The sequence below is a fragment of the Cydia splendana genome, chromosome Z (assembly GCF_910591565.1).
Source record: "Cydia splendana chromosome Z, ilCydSple1.2, whole genome shotgun sequence".
In the NCBI taxonomy this organism is placed as follows: Eukaryota; Metazoa; Arthropoda; class Insecta; order Lepidoptera; family Tortricidae; genus Cydia; species Cydia splendana.
Window position 1 is genome coordinate 43663602 of NC_085987.1, and position 25963 is coordinate 43689564.

Genomic DNA, 25963 nt, shown 5'->3' on the forward strand with positions numbered 1-25963 from the left:
AATAACCCATTTTATGCTGAATTCAGTGATATATAGTTTGTATATATCATTCATAGATATTTTTTGGGAAACGGTCATATTTCTAACACGCGCCAAATTCGCGATGATCACCCGTTGAGGCCCCGCCACTTGACGTATATTTTTCCAAAATGGCTGCGCCACTCAACCGGCTTCTTATGTCTGTCCGTCTCGCGGCCACCGCCACTTACCGTAGAGACCTCGAGGAGGACAATGCCACTCGAAGGGCTAAAAGACAATAAACCGACTATCACCGAATAGCCAAGGTTTGCCCTACCTATGAAAGCAATAAATTACTGATTATCTCTGCAACTACATGTAATTTGTACATGGATATGTTTAATATTTTAGTTTAGAAGAACCAAGCCCTTACTCGGAACTGCATGTGACGCTGACATAGATGGCGCCGTTTTCGCGTACCTACGGAAAGACGCGTTCGGGTCTAAAACTTATTAATTGTAGGTATGTATACCTGTACATTGTACAATGTATAGTCGGCCCTGTAAAGTCGACTTCATACACCTTCCGTAATAATAAATAAATCTAAAATAGACCTTCAAGTGCTTTTCAATAAGAAAAAGAGTTATTTTATTGTTTAAATATTACAAGCACATAATCTAAGGGTGACCGGTAGAGAATGCTTTTTGGCCTGCTTTGCTTAGGTCCGCCTATTGTACGTTATGTTTTCTTTTGTGCAATAAAGTTTAAATAAATAAATAATACAACATATATTATTTTAAAAACACAGTCAAAAATTAAAATTAAAAACTAAATAATATGTATAAAATAAACTGTACTGAAACCCGTCCCGAGTCCCGAGCTGCCCCCGACGCAAAGGTGCCCATCACGCTCGCTGCGTTCCCGCGTTGGATTGCGATGGACAGCCTTTGGATCAGGAGAAACCCGGAGCGGGGGGTCAAGGCCCAAGCAGGTAACGACCCAGCTCCCGGAGGAAGGACTTACACCTCAGCGCACCAGCAGCCTGAAGTCTCGACAGCGAGGGGGACGAATAAATACCCGCTCAGCGCCGAGCGTGCTCAGCAGCCGCTCCTGCCGACCGCCGTGGAGGGATTAATAATATGTTGTATTCAAATGATATAGACCTTATATAAGTTAACTAGTTACATATGTAGTTAAGTCTTATATAACCATTGTGAGTACGCTGTGATGATGACTTAATGGCTCAACGAAGCAAGTATTTTTTTGATTTTACATGGTTCAAGCTTATCAATCTTATCACGAGGTCTACAGCTCACAGAGCCACTAGTTTTTAGTGCTCCGTACCAAACTTCGTTAGCAGAGCACTTACAGGGCCACTTTGATGTTGTAAATCGGTTACATGCGTTTTGCGTTCCACTGGGCCGATGCGAATAGCACACGGCACACGTGTACAATGTACATGAGATGCACTGTAATTGAATTATTACAGGTAAAATCCTTTTACAGAAAACAAGAAGCAAATACGTTATACATTTTTTCATCACACTTGCTGGAAAAAGATCGTATTTCATGCAGGTGTACTGAAGGACAAAGGCCTATATATATTGTTCCCGCGGGAGTTATAGATTCTGAAAAAAAATGGCTTTTTTTTTTTAATTATGTCACTAATTTATACGAAAAAAGTAGTTTTAAATGAGTTTTACATTGAAAATACTGACGTTTATAAATTATTTTTTATGTGTAGGTATGTTTAAAAATATTTAATTTGATTAATTTAATAGACGTTTAAATAATTTTTTACACTATTTTCGATTATGGCTGAATCCGGGTGGGTCTGTGCCTTCGAATCCTAACCTGCCAAAACAAGACAATATGGCGGACGAATGTTTGAAATGTCACCGTATTTAAGAATTATTTAGTTTTTTCTTCGCAAGTGTGATGAAAAACATTGTGTATAACTCCGGGGGTAAGCATATTGTAAACTCGAGTCTTTAACTCTCGCTTACCCCCCACGTTGCACAATGTACTATACTTCCATCCAATATCCGATATTTAGTGTAGTAAATGAAGCAAGTTGTTGTATGGAGACCCATGCACTAATTTCTCAGTCGATGAAATTTTGCTTGGTTATTGTATAGTTTGAGCCGAAACTGTATATAAATATCCAAAAAAAAACACTCCTAAGTTAGGTATGTATACGTAAAAATACAAATCTGTTTATACATTGAACTGAGTAATTCCTCCGTTCAAAATGATTTTACCAAATAAGTTATTTGTATCAGTATGTAATACTAGAAAAAACTCTAAAACTTTTGTCAAACATGAGAATATTTTTTTATGATTATTCCTTTTTTTGTCACTCATTTTCATCGGAAAATAACTCTGTCATTTTTTTCTTCTTATATGATCGTAGAATATAATTTGGCGTAGTGGGTAAGAACAAAAAAATTCATACTCAAATTTATGTAAGTATTTTAGAACTATTAAAAACTGAGAGTGGAAATTTTCTCAGCCTGATTTATTTTTAAATATGTACTAAGTAGTCACCTATACACTTAAATCCAAAATATCCAAAAGAAATATCATACCTTCTACACCCCGCTCCCTACACACTGCTCCCGATATGTTTAGTTTTTAATACGCTCGTTTTATTTTTGGATGTTTTTATAGTTGAATAGAAAGACAAATGTGAACTTAATTCAGTAAATAAAATGGATAGAGAAATTTTCCACAGCGAGTAAAAAGGCAATTTCTGAAAATAGTACAGTTACATGGTAATTTTTTTAGATTTTCATTTTGTAGGTATAAAACTGCAATAAAATGGCATTCCAGTGAAAAAATTAGACGGAGCAATTTTCCAGTCCAAGACACGCCAAAAAATTATATTTTATTAATATTGGTATTTCTGCTGGGATATTATTTTGTAATTTCATATATTGTTGCAATAGGTACGTTATATGAATATTATGTCCGGTGAAGAAAGTTTGAACGGAGCATTTTTCCGTAAAAAGATATTAACGATTTAAGACTTTAGGTATTTACTTTAATTCTATTATTATCTCTTTATTTATTTTTCGTCTTAAGTTAGGTATTTTTATAATATGAATATAAAAGTAAAATATAAAAACACTTACAAAACAATAAAAAATACATATAATCACATTATAAAAAAACCTAACCTAGGGTGCCGCCGGCAGCGGGGCAGGGCCCAAGCTGCCGGTGGTCAGGGCCGCAGAGTGAGGAACCGACGTACTATACGCGCCGTGTCCAAAATTACCGCCTTCTGCATCTGACCCTTGATCCAACCACCCAGCGAGAGTCTCTCTAGGTGTTGGTCGAGACTCTTCGCTATGAGACCGTTCGCTGACACGACTATCGGAACAATGATCGTCGAGTCAACATCCCACATGGCGGTAATCTCATGAGCTAAGTCTAGGTACTTGCTGGACTTGTCCTTCTCGGCCTTCACGAGATTCTCATCATGGGGGATGGTGACGTCGGCGAGCACGACCCGGCGCTGCGATCGGTCTATCAGCACGATGTCAGGCTTATTGGCGACAATAGTCCTGTCAGTGATGATAGATCGATCCCAATAGAGCGTGGCACGACCATTCTCGAGAACAGGCGCAGGTAAGTACTTGTAGTACGGTACTTCGCGGTCCACAAGGCCGTATAGAAGAGCAAGTTGCTGGTGAATAATCCTGGCTACGAGATTATGTCTGTGCAAGTACTCACCGTTAGCAAGATGAGAACAACCGGAAATGATATGCCTGAGTGACTCTCCGGGACGGCGGCATGCCCGACAAATGTCGACCGTACCGTCCTTCAGGATATATTTCCGATAGTTGTTCGTCATCATCACTTCGTCCGCAATTGCACAGGCAAAACCCTCGGTTTCTCCGAAGAGGTCCCCGAATCGTAACCAGTTCACCGACGCGAGCAGGTCCACATCGGGTCCCGTGAGGGCCTTGTAGAACCGCCCGTGTAGCGCCTTACTCTCCCATGCCGCCTTGCGATCCGCAGTACTTAGTACCACAGGTTTGCGCCAGTTCTCGTTTGCCAAGGAGAGCGGCGTGAGGTTCCTGTCTACTGCCACCACATCACGATGCATCCCACACTCGTTGTTAAGGAAATAATTCCTGAGATTGTACACCTCGCGGTTGTGGAGATCCTTGGCGTTTAGGAAGCCTCGGCCTCCACACTTCCGTGGAATGTACAATCTCATAACTGACGAGCGTGGGTGTAGCATGCGATGTGTGGTGAGCAGTGATCGGACCCTCCGATCCAGGGCGTCCAGCTCGGTCTGAGTCCACCTTAGTATGCCAAAGGAGTATGTGAGAAGAGGCATTACCCAGGCGTTGAAGGCGCGCACTTTGTTGCCTCCTGACAAAAGACTGTTAAGGACTTTTGTGAGCCGACTGAAAAAGCGCTCCTTCACCGACCGTCTAATACCCTCGTCCTCAATACCCAACGACTGTGACATACCAAGGTATTTATAGGTCTCTGATTCAGAGATAGACCTGAAAGACATTGTCTCAGAAAGTTGTAAATTTGTTGAATTTACAACCTTCCCCCGCTGTACATGCATAACCGCACATTTATCGACACCAAACTCCATGTTGATGGCACTACTGAAGACTTCGGTGGTTTTCAGTAGCTCCAACAAGCCTTGGGTATTTGATGCAAATAATTTGAGGTCATCCATGTACAGAAGGTGAGAAATAACTTCACCCTCTCTCCGAAGCCGGCAACCTAGTCCCAAATCCTTCAGCAGGGTGCTGAGGGGATTCAGAGCTAGGCAGAACCATAGCGGACTCAGACTGTCGCCCTGAAATATTCCTCGCTCAATCCTTATAAAATCCTGTGGGCCAGGTCGGTCATCCCCGCCTCCTGGTTGACGAAGGACTGTGGTCCACTGCCCCATACACGCGCTTAGGAAGGCTCTCAAAGCTGCATCAACTTTGTACAGCTCTAAGACCCTCCCCAGCCATGAATGAGGCACCGAATCATAGGCCTTCTTGTAGTCAATCCAAGCGGCTGAGAGGGCCCCCTTGGTCCGCCGGATTTGTTGGCAGATGGTCATGTCTATGAGGAGGAGCTCTTTAGTACCACGGGACCCAACCCTACATCCATTTTGAGCAGAGGCCAAAATATTGTTTGCGACAATATGCGCGTTGATTTTTGCTCTCAAAATGGATGTAAGGAGCTTGTAGAGTGTAGGCAAGCATGTGATGGGTCTGTAGTTCTTCGCTTCCGTGGTACTACCGGACTTATAGAGCAGGAAGGTGACACCAGTTGTTAAGGAAGGTGGGAGCGAACCAAGTTCGAGGGCTTGTTGAAATTGTGCTGCTAAGTAGGAGTGCGAGCATCGGAACCATTTTAGCCAGAAGTTGTGCAATCCATCCGGCCCAGGACTTTTCCAGTTCTGGGCCGTGCGGATGGCACAACTTACGTCATCGGGGCTGATGGTGACTGCCCCCATAGGTTCAATGGACTCGCACTCACGCTCGACAACACTCATCCAACTCCCCTCGGTGTGTCCGACAGGCACCGACCAGATGCTACGCCAGAAGTCATTCATGACAGTAGCATCCGGTGGCTGCGAGTCGGATGCACGAAGGTTGGTTTCCTCCCACTTTCGGTACATCTTCCTTTGGTCACTCTGGAAAAGACGATTCTGCTGGAATCGGTCCACACGCTCTCTGTAGCGGCGAATACGGTTTGCCCATGCATAGACTTTCTGCTTTAGAAAGTCGATGCGCTCCGTAACGTTGGCCATGTAGTCGCGGGGCCTGATATCCGTCCCCACGAATGCCTGGTTTACAAAGCGCATTACTCGGGGGCGATTGTTGCCCCCCTGAAGCAGATCAGCTTTGCGATAAGAGTCCTAAAAGAGCTGATACGTCGCTCGATCCGTATTTGCCATGCGGGGGCACCTCCGGCGGTCCTAGGTGCACGTTCAGAGTCCGGAAACTTGACTCGTGCAACACGGCACGCCGCGATGGCTCCGCAATTCTATTATTATTATTCTTTGGAAATTGAAAAAGTGTCATTACATCAAACTTCAATGAAATTATGACGTATAAATAACACCTGAACTGCGTGGGCTATCAAGATTGCTGCAGACTTTTCTTGGTCTAACTCTAACACTTTTCATTAGAGCGGTTTCGCACTACGTCCGATCCGAATCCGATCCGAACCCGTGAAAAAATGGTCCGTAGTAGCCGTAGTACTATTTACGAAATTACAAGTACGACAGAGAGGCAACACGTCGAATGTGGTTCGCGATAGGCCCTCTGTTTGCCGATTCGCTAACTCTCCCGACAGCGACAAGCCTCCCTTTTGCGCATTAAATACTTATAGCGTAAAAGTCATCTACTCTGTTCTCGGCGAACATAGCAGAAGCACTACACCGCCACGGTAGCTAAAAAAGGAGGCTAAATAAAAAGTGGGGCTATTGAAAGTTTTAAATTATGAAATTCATCTTCAGCTTCTACAAATCCACAGTCTATTGGTTTTTACAAACGTAGTCGTACCTATCAGAGTTTGCTAGACGAGCTATCACCTGCTAGAAATAGGGAATATTAGGCAAAGCTCTGCGTAGGTGGTACCTTTGTGGCACATACAGTAAACAAACCACATTGACAGATGGCCTACCGCGAAACAAGAAAATCGAAATTTCGTTATCTAATCTCTCTATCACTCTTGCATATTCGAGCGATAAAGAGGCAGATAACTAAATTTCGATTTTCGCGTTTACCGGTAGGCCCTTGTTAACAAACCGCCTTGATGCATCAATGTCATATTTTATTGTCTGTGAAAACTTGTCAAAAAACAGTTTAAGGCACAGTATGTATAAGTTAGTCTATGAATTTACTGAGTCGGTAGTGCTGCACTCTGGCGGCAGAACATTGCAGTAATATCCCCTATTGTTCAACGAAATATTATCAATATTATGAAGATTTGAAATTGAAATTAACCGAGGGAAAGTGGCTGGTACCTAGCAACGGAATTATGAAAATACAAGTACGTAAAACTGACTTCATTTGACTTCTGTTAAATTCATCATAGATAATTATTATCTATTATAGAATATCGAAACTATTCTATTATAGAATAGTTCAAAAACTATAAGTACGTTGAGAATGTTGCGACTTAATGGGTTTGATCTCTTGGTCAAAATGGTAAGAATAGAAGGAACAAGTTATATCCACGATCTAGTGTCTTTCTTCAAATAACTAGTTTATAACTTAGTATATTTAAAACTTTCGCGTTTTGAACACATATTAACTCCCCCCGACGGACAAATCGTCCGTCGTCCGTCCGTTTGGTCCCGTCTATAAATGTGAGTTATAGTACATTGTGCAACATGGGGCGTAAGTTGAATATTGCAAACGAGAGTAAGTTAAATCGCGACGGCTTACCGGAGCGATTTATAGACTCGAGTTTGCAATATTATTACGCCCCGAGTTACACACAATGTTTTTCATCACACTTGCGATACAAAAATTAAGTATAAAGACAAAAAACTGTTAATTATGGCGCTAGAAACTTCATAACTCCCTAGGGAGAACGCTTTTTCTATAACTCCCGCTAAACCTGCGTGCAATTCCACATTTACTGAGCGAGTGTGATGAAAACTAGTTTATTGATACCTAAGTGTTTAGATCATTGATTAAATTGTTTTGAAAATATATTTAAAGATGCGAATATTTATAATATTGTTAGCCGATTAAAAGTATAATTCCATTAAACCCTTTGAATTAAACCACAAAACTAGTGGTGACATCTGTTAGGTGTTATCAACGCGTCATCAATGCGCGCCGCCGCGCAGTCATATCGCGCAAGACAACTACGAAGCGTATTTTTCTTATAAATGTAAAGGATCGCTCCGAATTATTATCGTCTCCTTCCCGACAGGAATGTGAATTTCGTTCTTCTGGCACTACTGGCACTCTGGATTCTCAATCATAAATTATGATTATGATTCATAATCATAATCGTTAATTGCAACCATGCCATGATATTACGAGAAGTTCTTTTATTTTAGTCAGTCCAATGATGGACCCTCATTCAGATAAATAAATATGAATTATAATCTTTTAAAATATCAATCCGCTATTTGGTAAATACAGTTTGTGTTCCGTACAAAAATTTGTTTACGGAGTACTTATGGAATCACATTTTTGTGCAGTACTTTTGAATTCCATAGGAACTTTACATGGAAAAAAACTGTTAGCTTGACTAAGCTAAGTTAACAGCGATTTTGATGATGGTGGAAAATGTTGAGACTGCAAGTTTTATTTAAACGTCATAATTTCATAGAAGTTCGACTTTTAAAATAGCAGTTGCACCGCCAGGACTATCAAAATCGCCGCCAAATGCCAACCCAACCACCTTGGTCTAACTCTAGGTAGCGTCATTGTGTAAAGAGCTTGTTACACACCTTTCTGAATTTAGTAACAGACAAGATTCTGATGGACGCCGTAATACGTGAGACACAACACAATAAAAGATTATATCCTATCGTTTCTCACGTATTGTGGCGTACATTCATCTTGTCAGTTACAAAATTTTGGTAGGTGTAATAAGATCTTTATTTAAATCTTGGACTAAACCCACACTGCAAAAAAAAATATCAGTGAAATAATAAAGACACTAAAAAAAACAATATTACATAATTAGCAATAAGTATTTTATATACTTACACTACAGCAGTGTTGGGCATTCAAGAATAAAATCATTATTTAAATAAGAATTCGTAGGAATAAAATCATCTCGATTTTATTCCCGTCAAAAATATTCAAATTATTTTGGTCGGGAATAATTCGTATGAGAAAAAATTGAATGAGAATAACTTATTCTTAATCAAATAAATATAATCATGATTTTTAATCGAAATAATATTCCACGAATAAAAATGTAGTCCGGGTACCGTATAGGTACTAATTACGTATAGTTAGGTAGATGTAATAGTAATTAGTCTCTTGTCTAATTTATACCTATTTTATGGAATAAAATCTTACAAATTGACTGTCGCATAACGCATAGTTTCAGTAACCGTATTATTTTTAATTTACTAACCAAATCATTAGGTTCAATTTAGCTGGTCTAAGCGCTTTGTCTCTATCACTCTTACATATTAGTGCGATAGAGAGACGGAGGTAGCGTTCCGTTGACGTAGCGCAAAAAATTGGCATATTGGCTACGAACCCAAGGTGCCTAGCCAAGATGACAATTCTTGTTTTTATTTTAATAACCAAATCATTAGGTAAATTTAGTTGTTCTGGAGGCCTAGCCAATATGCCAATCGCTTGCGCTCCAACAACGAAGCGCTTTCTGTCTCTATCACTCTTTCATATTAGAGCGATAGAGAGACAAAGATAGCGTTTCATTGTCGTAGCGCGAACGTTTGGCATGTTAGCTACGCTCCCAATGTGCCTAGCCAAGATGCCAATTTTTGTTTTTATTTTAATAACCAAATCATTAGGTAAATTTAGCTGTTCTGGGGGCCTAGCCAACATGCCAATCGCTTGCGCTCCAACAACAAAGCGCTTATTTATTAGTACGATAGAGAGACAGAGAGAGCGCTTCGTTGTCGGAGCGCAAACGATTGGCATAATGGCTAGGCCCCCAGAACAGCTAAATTGTAACCAAAGATTTGGTTATTAAATTAAAAACAAAAATTGTCATCTTGGCTAGGCACATTGGGAGCGTAATATCCAACATGCCAAACGTTTGCGCTACGACAACGAAACGCTATCTTTGTCTCTCTATCGCACTAAGGGGCTATTCACAAATTACGTCATTTCAAATTAGGGGGGGGGGGGTCTGGACATCGGATGATGGTAGCATGACGTAGGAGGAAACGGGGTCATTCGAAGCATGATTTTTGGATGATTTTAGGGAGGGGGGGGGTCGAAAATCGTCAAAAATAGATGACGTAATTTTTGGACAGCCCCTAATATGTAAGAGTGATAGAGACAGAAAGTGCTTCGTTGTTGAAGCGCAAGCGATTGGCATATTGGCTAGGCCAAGATTTGGTTATCAAATTAAAAACAAAAATTGACATCTTGGCTAGGCACCTTGGGTGCGTAGCCAATATGCCAATCGTTTGCGCTACGAGAACGAAACGGTATCTCTGTCTCTCTATCGCACTAATATCTAAGAGTGATAGAGACAGAAAGTCCTGCGTTGTCGGAGCACAAGCGATTGGCATCTTGGCTAGGCCCCCAGAACAGCTAAATTTACTCAATGATTTGGTTATTAAATTAAAAACAAAAATTGTCATCTAGGCTAGGCACCTTGGGTGCGTAGCCAATATGCCAATCGTTTGCGCTACGACAACGAAACGCTATCTCTGTCTCTATATCGCACTAATATGTAAGAGTGATAGAGACAGTAAGCGCTAAAAACAGCTTGATTGTCCTAATGATTTGGTTATTAAATTAAAAACAAAAATTGGCATCTTGGCTAGGCACATTGGGAGCGTAGCCAACATGCCAAACGTTCGCGCTACGACAACGAAACGCTATCTTTGTCTCTCTATCGCACTAATATGTAAGAGTGATAGAGAAAGAAAGCGCTTCGTTGTTGGAGCCCAAGCGATTGGCATATTGTCTAGGCCCCCAGAACAGCTTAATTTACCTAATGATTTGGTTATAAGAATAAAAACAAAAATTGGCATCTTGGCTAGGCACATTGGGAGCGTAGCCAACACGCCAAACGTTTGCGCTACGACAATGAAACGCTATCTTTGTCTCTCTATCGCACTAATATGTAAGAGTGATAGAGGCAGAAAGCGCTTCGTTGTTGGAGCGCAAGCGATTGGCATGTTGGCTAGGCCCCAGAACAGCTAAATTTACCTAATGATTCGGTTATTAAAATAAAAACAAATTGGCATCTTGGCTAGGCACATTGGGAGCGTAGCCAACATGCCAAACGTTTGCGCTACGACAACGAAACGCTATCTGTCTCTCTATCGCACTAATATGTAAGAGTGATCTGAGTGATAGAGAGAGACTATGCGCAACTCTACGGAGGGTCAACGTTTGGTATGTTGGCTAAGCACCCTGCTCGGATGATAGAACTAGATAGTGTATAGCGGAACTCTTCAATGTGTACTATACCTAAACTATAGTAACAAATATCAAATCAATCCGACTTTTAAATAGAAGGGTGAAAATCAACTTACAAAATATAACCGATTGTACTACAAAAATTAACTTAATTATAAATAACATTTTAATTGAATAAAACCTTAGTTAGAATAGGCCCACTTCTAGAATAATTATTCTGCTTTTTATTCCGCATTTAAAATAAGAGTCACATGATTTATTCACCTTAATTTTATTCTAAAATAACTAGTGCAAGAATAATTCTAATTCAAATCGATTTGAATAAGAATAAAATTTCTGTTTTTATTCTTATTCTTATTCAAAATGTAAAATACAAAACAAAGCAATAAGTATTGTAGGCCGCCCGTAGTGAAAGCGAGGACCGAGGTCATAACCTATAACATTAAAAATAGAAAAAAAGCCCACACTGCTTGATAGCCGTACACATGGACTAATGGAGATTGCAAATAAATCATCTCAAAATATCAATTTTGGAACGATACTACGAAATCTGTGTATGAAATAATGACTGCGCTTTCTGATAGGAAAATACAGCTTGTCAAGTTCAAGTGTCAGATTTAGAAGTCACAGTCAGCAGTCAGTCTCGTTGCAAATTTCAACCAGTTTGAATGTCAATACGGATTGAAATCGGGGTCTCATAATTCGAGTTATTAATATTATTTCTGAGTAATAATGCCTCTAAAAACTGGTGCAGTACCTTCGGGACTGTTTGAGGTGAATTAAGTGAATGTACACAGTAAAATACATGCTACACAGCTCGTGACTGGTCAGGTTCGTAACCCTGTTTGTAGTAATTTAGTTATTGTAAAATATTATCCCGACCTTGATTGTGGATATAAAGTGCAGCAGAGGGGATCAATTGGTCGACTATAATGTATATCCCTGCCAATTTTTACTCAAGAATAGACTAGCCTAGCGCTAGACGAGTCCGGCCGCCTAAGGCTAGGTATATTTTTTTAATGTATTTTTTTAAATCTCGGAATTGTAGATCGTGCCGGTTAGTAGTTTTGTTTCATAAAACCTGCCATGCTTACATATTGCAAATGTGTGTTCCAAATTGCAGTGCAACATTTGTATATAAATCTTTATTTACAATTTTCAGTAAGTATGTAATTGAGCAAGAAAACTATCGTTCTAAATTGTAAGTAGATAAATCATCACTAGATTCAATAGTATTTTCGTTTTGCATATTCACTGCCCTTTAAAAGATTATGAAGGTTACAGTCAGTAGCAGAAGTTGCTTAGCCAGCAAAGGTGTTCAGAATGAACTGAAAAGTTATTGTTTAGAGCAGTGTTTTGCAAACTTTTTCATGATGCGACACCCCCACCCACAGTTTGAAAAACAAGGGCTCGAATAAAAGTGTGTTAAGGTTGTCTTGAACACCTAGTCCACTTAACTACATCTTTTCCAGGATTTTTTTTAAGTTAAAGTGTGTTAAGGTTGTCTTGAACACCTAGTCCACTTAACTACATCTTCTCCAGGATTTTTTTTTCTATAGAATAATATATAACTATCTAATATAAAATGAATTTTTAGTCATCATTATGACATAAATTCACTTAAATTTAGTAACAGTGTCTTTGTGTAACAGTGTTTTAGTTCTTGTAAGTTTCAAAGGTAAGAGTTATTAATTACCTAAATTTTGATTCAATAAGCATTATTGACTTATAATATATCATAGTGCGTATGCTTTGTTACAGCTATAGAAAATTTTTAACAGATGATACATTTTAATCAACAAAAAAAATACTTACATACTTATAGATATCTATTTCAGCTTATAATTTTTATGATGGGCTTTCTACATTTATATAAAGCTAATTAAAATATTTAATAAATAAATATTAGGGGACAATCTTACACAGATCGACCTAGCCCCAAACTAAGCAAAGTAATAAAATATAGTTTGTCTAAAATAATATTCTTCTGTATGCAGAGCACACATATAAAGTTAAAAAAAGCTTGAAAACAATTTTTTTATATATTAAAAGATTTTAATATATAATTTTATTAAAAGGTAAAATGGATTTAGCAACAGGTTTGTCAAGGACAGGTATATCATGAGTTGTTAGAAAAATTTGCACTTGGCCCGTTTGTTTTTTGTTAGTGAAGGTGCGTTTGTTAGTGATTTTTTCCATTGAAAATCAAGAAATCTGGGTTTAAATCCTTGAAGTTACTAGAAAAAAACCTCCAAATTGCTAATTGAATTCTTGGCAACCGTATTGTTATCTAAAAAAGTACTTCGCATTTTCAAAAACATTATTATTGAACCTAAACCTCCATTTAGAATATTTAGATCCAATTTGTGCAATATATACCATTAATGGTCTTTTAACAAGTACAAAAGCAACAACAACAAAATTCAAAATCTGTCAATAAAACGGTTACAGTTTTTAAACATTTAGTTGTGCTAAGTATCAGTTCAACACACCTCTAAAGGGGCCCACTGATTAACAGTCCGCCGGACTGTATCGGCCTGTCAGTTAGAACAAAATTTTGACAGTTCCGAACAACTGACACGCCGATACCGTCCGGCGGACTGTTAATCAGTGGGCCCCTTTAATGGTTACCAGCATGATTAGCAGGGATCATACATTTTCCAGCGTTTTTGGTGCAGCAGAGTGGTGTTAACAGAATTGGTATAGATAATTTCAACTGAAATGGTAAATTAAGGTTAATATTAACGTAATTAACGCTAATTAATCATTAGGGTTGAAATTATTGATACCAATTTTGTTAACACCACTCCGCTGCACCAAATCGATTCGCGTGGTGTTAACGGAATTGGTATAGATAATTTCAACTGAAATGGTAAATTAAGGTTAATATCAACGTAATAAACGCTAATTAATCATTAGGGTTGAAATTATTTATACCAATTCCGTTAACAACACTTCGTGCACCAAAGACGCTGGAAAATGTACGATCACTGATGATTAGAAACTCGGTTTGCACATTACTTTGATTTTACGACTGCAACTCAAAAAGGCAACATTCACCAAGCACTACTTAAAGCCAGTTGCACCATTCAACTAACCTGGGGTTAACCGGTTAAACCTGGGGCCCATTTCTCGAACAATATTAGTCTAATAGTTCGTGGACTAATAATATTAGTCTAATATCGTTCGAGAAATGAGCCCCTCTAGTTACCATGGTTACCAGTACAATTTGATGAGATGTTGGAAGTGGCCCTTGGCAAGCAAGTTACGGTGAGCAACAAAGTTCTATATCGGATCCATTATTAAGACTGCCTTCTTCTTCTTCCTCGGTCCCTCATTGCTGAGGATCGCGACCATGTATGCTTCGTCTCCACAGTGTGCGATCGTAGGCCATATGGGTCACGCACTGCATGTTGCCGCCGACCACCCTCTTCACAACATCAGACCATCTCGACAGACTGCCTTAGCAGGCAAAAACATATGCAGGAAGCTAAGCTAATAGTTTGGCTGAATTTACACTTCCGGTCAGTTCCTTGCGAACATTTGCGCTGCCGTTTAAATGTGAAACGTGTGTACCGTGTGGAAGATTCAAATTCCTTTGACAGTATTCCATGCATGTATTCCAGTGATCATAGTAATTAGCGAATTGAGAATACCTATAGAAATTCAGGCGTCCTGGATTGCACAAAGCAACGGTTTGAGATATAATGCTTTGTGTGCCCTAGTCTAGTTGTATTGATTTCACACCTACACTTACATATTATGTTATCGTCTACATACGCTTCGTGCTTTCATACCTAGGTACCATATAAAATTTTACGTAAAGTAGTGATTTATTGCCAGTGCTCTAGGAGCCGTTATAATATAAAGTATCTAACTTAGAAACCTGTTGAAGCTTCTAGTAATGGAGCGAAAATAAAGCAAAATATGTCGAGCAATGTACGATTTAAAAAATGTGGGTGGTCCGTTTTAATAAAATTTATGAAATATGTCTGGTCTGAGTCTCACGAAAGTTTTTTGTGAGGGCAAACTTTAGACTGGGTGGCTGGCCGGCTGGGCGGTGGCGGTGGACGGCGTCTAAGCTGGGGCTGCCTCGAGCAGCCCGACTGGCAGGCTCGCCCAAGTGTGAGGCGTCCAGGGGTATAAATAACAACACAAGAGTGGAGTAAAGAATGATTGCTTTATTGGAAAAATGCATGCCTTGCCTTATATACTTGAATTTTATCATATAATTAAATAAATATTACAGGACAACTTTACACAGATTAATCTAGTCCCACGGTAAGCTCAATAAGGCTTATTTATATAAGTATATATATAAATAATAATTAACATATGATATGTTATTTCATATGTTAATTATTATACAATGGTGCGTGAATGCTTTTTAGGAATGCCGCAAATGATATTTATAAATTACCCCCTTATTCATAAACGTTTACTAAAGTTGACAAGCCGATAATAATCGTTTGTCCCTTTCCGACGTATTGGTATGATGGAAAGGGACAAACGATTTTTATCGGCTTGTCAACTTTAGTAAACGTTTATGAATAAGGGGGTAAATGTCTATTTTATGGGTAACAGCTGATCAGCTGTGATCAACTGTGTGGCCGTACTACAGATCAGCTGTGTGGCCCCACTACATAACTTGTAGGTATTCTTTATAGTGTCCGACCGAAGGTTAGGTTTCGGTTTCGGCCAGTTTCGACCAAAAAATCATGTTTCGGTTGTAGTTTCGGTTTCGGCCAAAAAACGGCCGAACCTTTCGGCCGGGCCGAAACTTACGAAATGGTACTTCGTACTATGAAACTAAACATGTGATAAAGATCAAAAGTTGGGGAACAAGTAGGACAACAATATTAACATACTCATTTATGTATACTATTAATTAATTGGTTTATTATAAAACACAATTCCCCTCATTAAGGCGCCACTGGATGGGCAACGGAGTCTTAATGTGTATAACTAGTGGGGTGGCCAAGTTGAAGAATAGCAACTTTCGTAGGACTAAAAAGGTTTATACCGACAAGTGGTATTGTTGGAATCAGCATGGTCTACTGATTATCAGAATGCATGTTATCGCTTCATAAAGTGGTGGAATGAGTTTATATGACGTCATAAAGTCAGCAGTACAAAGTTGTAAACTTTTTTCTTTTAAACATACCACGTGGGGTACCAAATGAAAGTGCTTACTTAGTCAGTAGGTTACAAATATATAACATAGTCTAATACTTTCACCACTTGGTCTAACAAATTATTAGAAACCTTTCAAAAATTTGACAACCCATAGTTGAATTTGAACTGCTATAAATTAAAATGGCTGAATGGATTAGTCCAAATTGTATACAAAATGACTGTGAACATTCTCTATACTATGTCTAAAAATAATTAACCAAATATATCCAAAAATAAGAAAAGTACACCAAGTTGAACAACAGTATAAATTTCTGTTACAGTAGACTACTAAATACTATTTTTTTTTTACTGAAAACATACCATGTGGGGTATCAAAAGAAAGGGCTTTGTCAGCTGATTACAAATACATATATTTAAACGCCCAAATAGTGGAAATGGTATAGTATGTTATATATTTGTAAGTTACTCATAAATCGCTTTCATTTAATACCTCACATGGTATGTTTTCAGTGAAAAAGAAAAATGTATTTGAGAAGTTTCCCATAACAGTAAATTATACTGTTATTCAAATTGATGTACCTATTTCTCTTATTTTGTAATATTTCTGACTAATTATTTTTGAACATTATATAGAGGATATTCACAGTCACTTGGTATGTATTTTAGAATAATCCATTCAGTAGTTCTCGATGTAGAGCAGTTCAAAATCAACTCTGCATTTTGTAATTTTTGCATGTTTCCGGTCGGCCCTCGGGGTGCACAGAAAAGACAGAAATTGTTTGACCAAAAGTGCAAAATATATAGGAATCGTAAAAGACTTAGAAAAAAATCAATCAAAACGCTAAAATAAGCATGTTTTGTAGGAAAAACTTTGCTCTAAAATCGAAAATGGCCAAGATATTTGACCCGAAAGTTAGGAACCTGAAAATCTAGTACAGTAAAAATTTCGATGAATGTTGTGTCATTGTAACACCTATTTTTTATTGTGTTATCGTAGAGAATACGCTAAAATAAGCATGTTTTGTAGGAATAACTTATCTCTAAAATCAAAAATGGTGCTTGCTGATGCTTATTTTAGCGTATTTTCTAGGATAACATCATGAAAAATAGATGTCATAATAACATCACTCTGATGAATTTTTTTCTAAGTGCTGCACCCCCTTTGCTTTAGTCCAACCCGGTATAAACCTTTTCGGTCCTACGAAAATCGTAAATAAGGTATTATGTACGAATTGGCCTCTCCTCTAAAAAGCGGTTTTGTGACATATTTTCAACGATTTTCACAAGTCTACAAAAGGTTCGGTTTCGGCCGAAACTGGGGCCAAAGCCGAACCTTCGGTTTCGGTTTCGGCAAAAAAACATGTTTCGGTCGGACACTAATTCTTTATAATGTAGGTAGATTAAATCAAAATTTAAATGTGTTAGGCATGTACCTAATATAGATTGAATACAATGTTAGCTGTATCAAGTGTTTGTACTTTCTACCATCAATATGCGATATATAGGAGATTTTACAAGGTAGGTTCGTAGATTTAGGTGCGTGTTTTAGGGTCGGTTGCACCAAACTGTTCGTATCGTTAAAGAGATCGCTAAATTTTTATGTATGGAAAGTTTCATAGTAAAGCGCCGGGGGGCGCCGGCTGACGTTGATCAGTCTGTCAAATGTGGTAGGTGCAACTGGCCCTTAATGTCGTTAACTTTTTTACTTTGTGCCGGTTACTAAACAGCCGCTGTTTTTCAGGTCCAACGACGAAAATGGGGCTGTCGGCTTGGGTGGCGGACACGCTCAGCGTGCTGACCATCCTCTCATGCGGCTTCATGAAGGTAAGCTCCAACGAATGGCCCTCTAAAGCCGGAGGCAGACGTCTGGCCTGGTCTGGCCAGGACATTGCGCGACTGGCTTCGGCTAAGGCGAAAACCATAGGTGGGAACGAAAGGTCCGATCGCTGTGTTTCGCTCCAACCTATGGTTGTCGTCTTAGCCGAACTCAGTTGCGCAATGTCGTGGTCAGGCCGTAAGGGCCTACCGCCAACAGGGCCTCAGGCTGGCGACGAGTCAGCCGACGGGTGCGCCTCGAACGCCGCAATAAAAGGCCTATAGCGAACATCGAAAACAGTTATTTGTTTTACAAGGGGGCAAAGTTGTTGTTTAACCGCTCGTACTAATATTGATACTCGAGCAAGCGAAAGATTCCAAAATTGAACCACGAGCGTAGCGAGTGGTTCGGAAATGGAATCTTGAGCGTTGCGAGGGTTTCAAAGCCTCGTGCTTAAACAAAATTTGCCCCCAAGTGAAACACAAAAATTTTCACCACACCAACCCGAAGCAAATATTAAATGTAAAATAACAAACAAAATCAAACCAAATCAAATCTAAATGAGTGTTATTAAATATTTATCATCCAAAATCATCATTTAAAAGTCAACATAACATAACAAACATAAGAAAACAACTCAAAATCTGCATTTGATTACTTTGCCTCACATGTGAATAAAATGCAACTTTGCTATCAGTTTTTGAAGTGCAAATTAAGCCTTTTCGAGCTGGTGTGGTGAATAAGAAATTTCTCTATGGTAACATTGTACATACCTACCTGATCATCATAAAGTCGGCTGTATCAATCACTTTATGAAACAAAGTCGCCCGCCGCGTCTGTCTGTATGTATCTCGGAGTAATTAACAGGTATGTATGCATGTTCGCGATAAATTAAAAAAAGTACTGATCGGATTTCCATGCGGTTTTGCACCTATCTATCAATTGAGTGATTCTTGAGAAAGGTTTAGGTATACCTAATTTGTTAACCCGTGCGATGCCGGGGCGGGTCGCTAGTTTGTACTAAATCTCAGTGCAATTAAGTCTCAGAATGGTTAAAGGTCGAATTGTTTCCCTTTTGAAATGGCCGAATATCGTGTGTTCGAATTCCAAAATAAGTACCAAATGGTTAAAAGTAGATATATGACGTTATCTATGAAAAGGGACCTTATTGTCGACGGCGCTTACGCCATTAGCGATGCTCCGATATAATTACAATGCCGCGCGACGCTGTGTGGCGTAAGCGCCATCGACAATAAGGTCCCTTTTCATAGATAATGCCCCATATGTTTTTTAAACTCCGAATTGACGATCAAAGTGATCTCGTTTCGTCTCATTTTTGTTGAATTACGTTTCACATTCATTTTGGATTGACATATTTGTCAATCCAAATTCTTATTTTGTTTATAAGTTGAGATTTTTTGTTGGATAAACCGTTGTATTCTGTTAGTGGATTAATGAAAATTATGAATGATGTATAGATTTTGACGACCCACCACAGGAGATACTATCTTGACATTATTTTAAAATCTTATCATTTCATTTTTAATTTAATATTTTATTGCTTATATTCTTGTGACATCCTTGTTTTTGACGATTCATAATATGAATTCTTGTAGATTGACATGCCTGCAATTTATAATATATCTATCTATCTATCTATAGGTGCCGCAGATCCAGCACGTGCGTCAGGCGAGGAACGCAGACGGGCTCATGCTGCAAGCCATGATCATGGAGATTTCAGGGTAAGTGCTGTTTGACTTGTTTTTAATTCGTGCATTGAAAACTAATAGGATCTTTAAAACGCGCGGGCTTGCCTGTGTCACCATGCGCTGTGGAACGACGCTATACTGGGGTGTCATGAGAATTTGCTGTTTTTCGACGATAACTTTTTATTCACCTAACAATAATGTATGAAATTTAGTAAGGATCTTGGGAATCTGTTCAGGACTATCTTTTCCAAATTTTACTATTCTTTGTCAACACCATAAAAAGTTATCATCGAAAGACAGATAATTCTCATGCCCAACCACAAGTATAGTCGTACGGTTTTAAAATGTCGGAAACCACTTGAGAAATTAGTAATTACTTGCCGATGAATGGTTTACGTGTGCAAAATAAAAAGCAATAAGAACAAAAGATTCCATACAGATAACAACTTTACCGCTTAAAGAATAGAGTTAGAATTATAATAGCAGGTACTCGATACCTATAGGACCTTTTAGAATTAAGAGCCGTGGTCACCCAGATGTTTGTCTACGTTTCATGTTTAATTTTTTTAAATGTTCTATATCGAGTACGATGTTATTAGCGGTTTGGCTTAACAAAAAATAACAATGCCTTCCTTCGTCAGGTAGTCTCAAATGGATACCGTCATTTTAAAACCGTCCGACTATACCTATGGCAACATATTCAATTAAAAGTTTAAAGTGTTTAGGTATATCACAAGTATGGAGTCGTGATGTGGAGAGAGAATCGCGGCGGCAATGAATATGTAGTAGGCATTTGTCGGGCCTTAACAAAGTTAAAAATATCGAAGAAGTGATAACAATTTGTCTAGAAAGTTTTCTCGAGGACGGCTGGGCTGAGGGAACTTTCAAATGTCACAGGCACTTATGTAGTGATTTTGATATATGTACATACATATTTATAGTAACTTTAGCACTCCCGAAGAGCGATAATTTAATATTATTAATATTTAACTTTGCTCAAAATTCAAATTTGTAGTTCAATAACGGTACCTCCGCGGAAAATTTGCTCTAATCATGATAAAAATTGACATCTTAGGATTCGAAAACTACCTTAATATGAATTCTTAGTTCATTGTAAAAAATGGCCTTAAAACTTTGAAGTTCTTTTTTTGGTAAATCGTGTTAAAATCCGATTTTTTTTACTGGCCAGTGTCTGATTTACAGCCACCTTGCTGGTAGTGACATTGATTTTGACGGTGGGTTCCTTCTACATCGAGTGGTTTTGTCAGTCCAAGGTAAAACGTATCACCCAAGGCCCCCAAAATGTATCCACACCTCTTGGGATGGAGCAAACTCAGATTATACGCATTTAGGACCAAATGAAGGTATTAAAATGATTTCCAGCTTGCTGGGAATTAATTCCTCGCAACGCTTTTTTTTATCTTATTTGATTGGCCTAATTAATACTAGGCTACTTATATACCAGCAATTCAAAAAGCTGTAACAAAGCTAGAAAGATTTTAAAGTTGTTAGATCATCATTAATTTTCACCAAGTTGCTAGATTAGGTAGATTATTCAGATATTATGTTGCCCGGGCTGGCGAATTTCAATCATAGTAATTGCCGCGCTAATAGGATTATTGATATTGTCATGCGCATCAAAGTGTACGAGATATACAGAGGATTAGGATCGCATAAGACAACCGCTCTGGCCTAGTGGGTAGTGACCTAGTGACCCTGCCTATGAAGCCGATGGTCCTGGGTTCGAATCCCGGTAAGGGCATTTATACTGTGGTAAACACAAATGTGTTCTCGAGTCTATATCGTTGTCTGAGTAGTTGAGTACCCACAATACAAGCCTTATTGAGCTTTCTGTTAGGCTTAGTCAGTTTGTGTAAGCATGTCCTATAATATATTTTTTATTTATTGTCCACAGCTACACAACAATGACGCTGTACAACTACACGAACAGCTACTCGCTCATCACCTACCTGGAGTACCCCCTCATCCTGCTTCAGAGCTACATACTGCTGTACTACACCCTGAAGTTCAAGAGGAAACTGTACAGATCTGTGACGACGGCGTCCGCGGTCACGTATTGGACGATCGTTGTGTGCTTCGTAACTGGCATTTTACCGAGCTCCATACTTACTTATCTGACGGTAAGTATATCTGACATGTATAACGGTGTCTCGCTCATACACCGCAGCGGCGTGGTCCACTAGTTACCACCAAAGTGAATTGGTGGGTAAATACTGGGAAGTATTTTTCTTAGTCGTTAAACTTGATGGTAACTGTGGGAAGGGACTAACCCCGCGCTGGTCGGCGCCGGTAGTCATCGCCGTTCGTGAGGTTACTCATATTGCGCCCTATTTAAAAAATCGGCCAAGAGCATATCGGGCCATGCTCAGTGTAGGGTTCCGTAGTTACCATTCTGTCAGAATAAGCTAAACGGGGGCTATTAGTAAGTATCATGTACTGTGTATATGTACTGTGTATTCATAACATAACCTTATAGAGTCTGCTCATAATTTAATGAATGAAATATAATCCCCTCAACAGTACGTTTGCCCAATATCATTTAAATTCGAACAAACTTACTAAAGTTATTGCGTAACAAACTATCCTTTGATAGAGCTAAAAACATCGAGATGCCGGGGTGTGCCCCTAGCCAGCCTTGTGTTCCAAGTTGAATGTAAGAACTTTACTTTGCTCTATCGTTCGATATATTCCAAGCTACTATTAACATTTTATCACACATTCACGGCTTATCAGTTATCGAAGTTATGGTATTTTACGTTTATTACTGTATCATATTGCGTGTGACGTCTTTAGTGCTCCGTACAAAATTATGTTCACGGAGTACTTGTTTTATAATACAGTGAAACCTGCATAATAGTAGAACCACGCTTGACCGCACTTAGGTTGCGGTTATAAATTAAAGATTATTATATTTCAATCCGATTTATAAAATATAAATTGTGTTTAAAAATAACTGCTATGTATGTTTTTCTAATAATTATGTTTTCTGGTGTTTTATTTCGTGCACGGTGTGAAATAATTTATTTTGAAGTAGAGGAAACATCTCTATTCTAGGGATTGACAGGGCAAGCTATGCTGGCGCCATCAGCTGGCGTTACCCCCTCTTAAAAGCCATTTGTAAAAATTCCAGCCCCTGTGCACTCCTCTGAGCGGCATGTCCAAGGTTATGTACATCGTCGGGATCATAATGGACGGCAACGCTGATGCTGTGTCGCTCACCACTTGGGTCATCTCCATCGCCACCAACTTGGGTGAGTATAGTTAGGGCACAGAATATATAATAGTACTAGGTAGAAGGTTCACTCTCTAGCAAAACGCGTCTTAGGTAATTACGACAGATATGACCACAAGGTGGTGCAAGCGCGAGCAGGCGTCCGTTCCGTAGCGGTGCGCGGCAACTACTACTGCTAGACACCAAAGTTGGTGTGGGCCGCATGTACTTGTAGGGACTCGACGAAATCGCGGATTGAGCCACGCTTGGTTAAGGTTGGTTTATACTAGCGTATTTTTCTGTGCGTATTCGGTCGTACACGCGCGTACGCTCGTATAACCTCGTGAGACTAAAATGTACATTACAATGTACATAATCGTGCAATCTAATTTGAACCTTTCATGAACCAAATGAAGTAGCATTTCTTTTGTTTCATTGCTTTTTAAAACAAACGAAATTCGTTCCAATTTACTTATAGAATAAGATTCAAATTAAAAATTTGAAAACTTTATATGCTGGGTCTTACGAGGATAAAACGCTAGTCTCGATTCAGTTTATCGGACTCTTAATAATTATGATGAAACTAGAATTCTTTTCAACTTTTAAGGACCCGAGTATTATGTATAGAGACTTGTGTCGTTTTCCAAGAACTCTCATTTTCATCCAATAAAATATATATTGTTTCAAAAATATATTTGTTTTGCATCTTTATCAATCTTTTTGGCATTTTGGTGGTAAAAGCAGTACCTTCTTTACCATAAGGGTACACGGGGCCCGTACCCAGGGCCCCCATCTCCAGGGGGCCCGAAGGACAGACAGTAACAGTATATGTGATTACCCATAATAAATAGAAGATCATAGTAGAAATAGTTTAATTCGCTTTCTTTACTTTCCGAAAGGGCCCCAAATTCTTATATATGTCCCCAAGGGCATGCTATGCTGGCATAGTTTAAGACGGCCCTGGGTAAAAGCGTTAATAATTGTGACATCTTTTCTTCTTGTTTACATTGGTGACATTCGAATGACTATCAATGTGTTGTGAAAGAGTCCTTGCCAGTACAATAAATTAGTACCACCGAAAATCCGCAACATGGCGAAAGCCAAATAAAATCTTGTCAGGGCATATATAATGTGTCATTCTATGGAACTTGCTAACTATGTAAACAAAAGTCACTAGTAGATTCATCATTCTTTGACAACTTCAATATGGCGGTTTGTTTACATAGTTAACAAGTTCCATAGAATGACACTTTATTTTGTCAGAGGACTGTCTCATTTAATGTCAATAGACAGAGAGAATCATACTATCCTTGTCTTACACTAGTACTAGCACCCAAAAGAAAAGGATGAGTATAGATTTCCTGCTTCTTACTGACTGACAAATTGGTTTGACCAACTATCAACGTGATACTGCCTTAGTCAAGAGATAATATCACGGTAAATGACAAACATAATTAGTCATCGTTATACTGAATGGTTTTACGATCCTGATACTATACCAATATTGAGTAATATAATGTGTGTGCAGGTGATAACTGTTTGCATATAATGTATGCCATACATTATACGCTATTCAGAAATAACAATAGACTTGTAAATTGTAATAAATATTAGTTTTCAAGGTGTGCTGTGATTATTTTGAAAAGGAATGTTATCCATTAACATAATATCACCTATATTCCAGCTCGCATTTTCACCGTCTACATGGACTCCCAGGACTTCAACCTCATGACCAACTTCACGATCTCCACATTCCTCAGCACCGGGGTCCTGGTCACCGCCATCATTTTCAAGTGCGGCCCGGAGCCCCCGCCGCCCTGCCCCCCGGACCTGCCCCGCAGTCGCCGGAAGAGCACACACGTTGATTAAGGGTTTTAAGCAACTTTTAGAGCCACACTAGTTTGTCAGGCATGAAATATAATGTCAGGAAAGTGACGAAGTCCAGGCGTCTTCGGCTTTCTCGGATAATGCCATAACTTGTAGGCCACCCGGTCAGGGCGGTTGTTGCGATTCCTCCAATTGAAGCAATCTTTGAAAGGCGCCTTTGATCATACAGATGTCGTGCATAGTTGTTTTCCTTCGTATTTCCTCGGAAACGTTCGTATTTGTCATGCTACTTCAGTCAACGTCAGTACTTTTTGTACCGAGACTGACTGAAATAGCAAGATGTTTCCGTGCATATTCGTGAAAATACTAAGGAAAATAAGTATACACTACATCTGTAGATAGATAGATAGATAATCTGTTTATTTGTACTCTAACTTATCTTTGTCTTTATCAAAAGCTTTATACAATTATTAACTTCACACCGTATATTTATTTATACATTAAATTCTAACATCTTCCCGGTGCCTTGAGTTGAAATTTGTTCATCTGCAATTCCGATTACAATTAACACATTGTTGTTACGCTCATTAGATAATATCGCAACGCATGGATGTAAGTGTTTATGAAAAATATTCTAAAGGCAACTTGATTTACTTTCAATGGTTGGATGTCTGTTATGGGCCACTGTCCAGTGCCCGTGTTATGTTATTAAGTATCTGATTACCTTTCTTAACTCTCTCACTGGTTCATCTTGAAAATATTGTACATTCCGTTAACTCTCAGAATGAACTTCGGATTTTAGAAAGATACATCGGGTATCGGCGGTAACACGCGTAGGTGATACTGCTGTTCTGCTTTCTTATTAACTCACAAAAAGTTTTAAACTTACCGCAAAAAGTTAAGGATACCTATTGTCTCAATGTAAAATAAGCCCTAATATAATGACATTATGCTTAATATTCGGTGGATGACTATATTGCGATATGACTTTTTGTCAAATCTAAATAAAATAGAATCAGAATTTGAAATTCGTCCGGAGGTAATTTGAAAACAGAACGTCACACCGTCATTTACTGCTACTGGCGAAAATTATGTAGAGTTGTAATACCAGTCCTTCGAGCAACACCGGCTTCCGACACGTCGGAAGGGAGGGGCCCAAGCGATATCTTACCGTACAAATCTTTCTACCATTTTTTGCGGGGGGAAA

At 38.9% G+C, this 25963-nt stretch overlaps 1 protein-coding gene and 2 long non-coding RNA genes across 3 annotated transcripts in view; 2 read left to right on the forward strand and 1 right to left on the reverse strand.

The window, feature by feature from the left end:
- LOC134804167 (uncharacterized) overlaps positions 1–25963 on the forward strand; it is a 194915-nt gene that overhangs the window by 107723 nt on the left and 61229 nt on the right. The gene's annotated exons all lie outside the window — the stretch shown is intronic.
- LOC134804157 (uncharacterized) overlaps positions 1–25963 on the reverse strand; it is a 460972-nt gene that overhangs the window by 9534 nt on the left and 425475 nt on the right. The window lies entirely within an intron of this gene.
- Positions 17914–25788, forward strand: LOC134804128 (uncharacterized). Its single transcript, XM_063777071.1, has 5 exons — positions 17914–17996; positions 19651–19730; positions 21613–21838; positions 22849–22969; positions 24614–25788. The coding sequence occupies exons 1-5, from the start codon at positions 17928–17930 to the stop codon at positions 24796–24798; spliced, it is 681 nt and encodes a 226-aa protein (XP_063633141.1). The 5' UTR covers positions 17914–17927; the 3' UTR covers positions 24799–25788.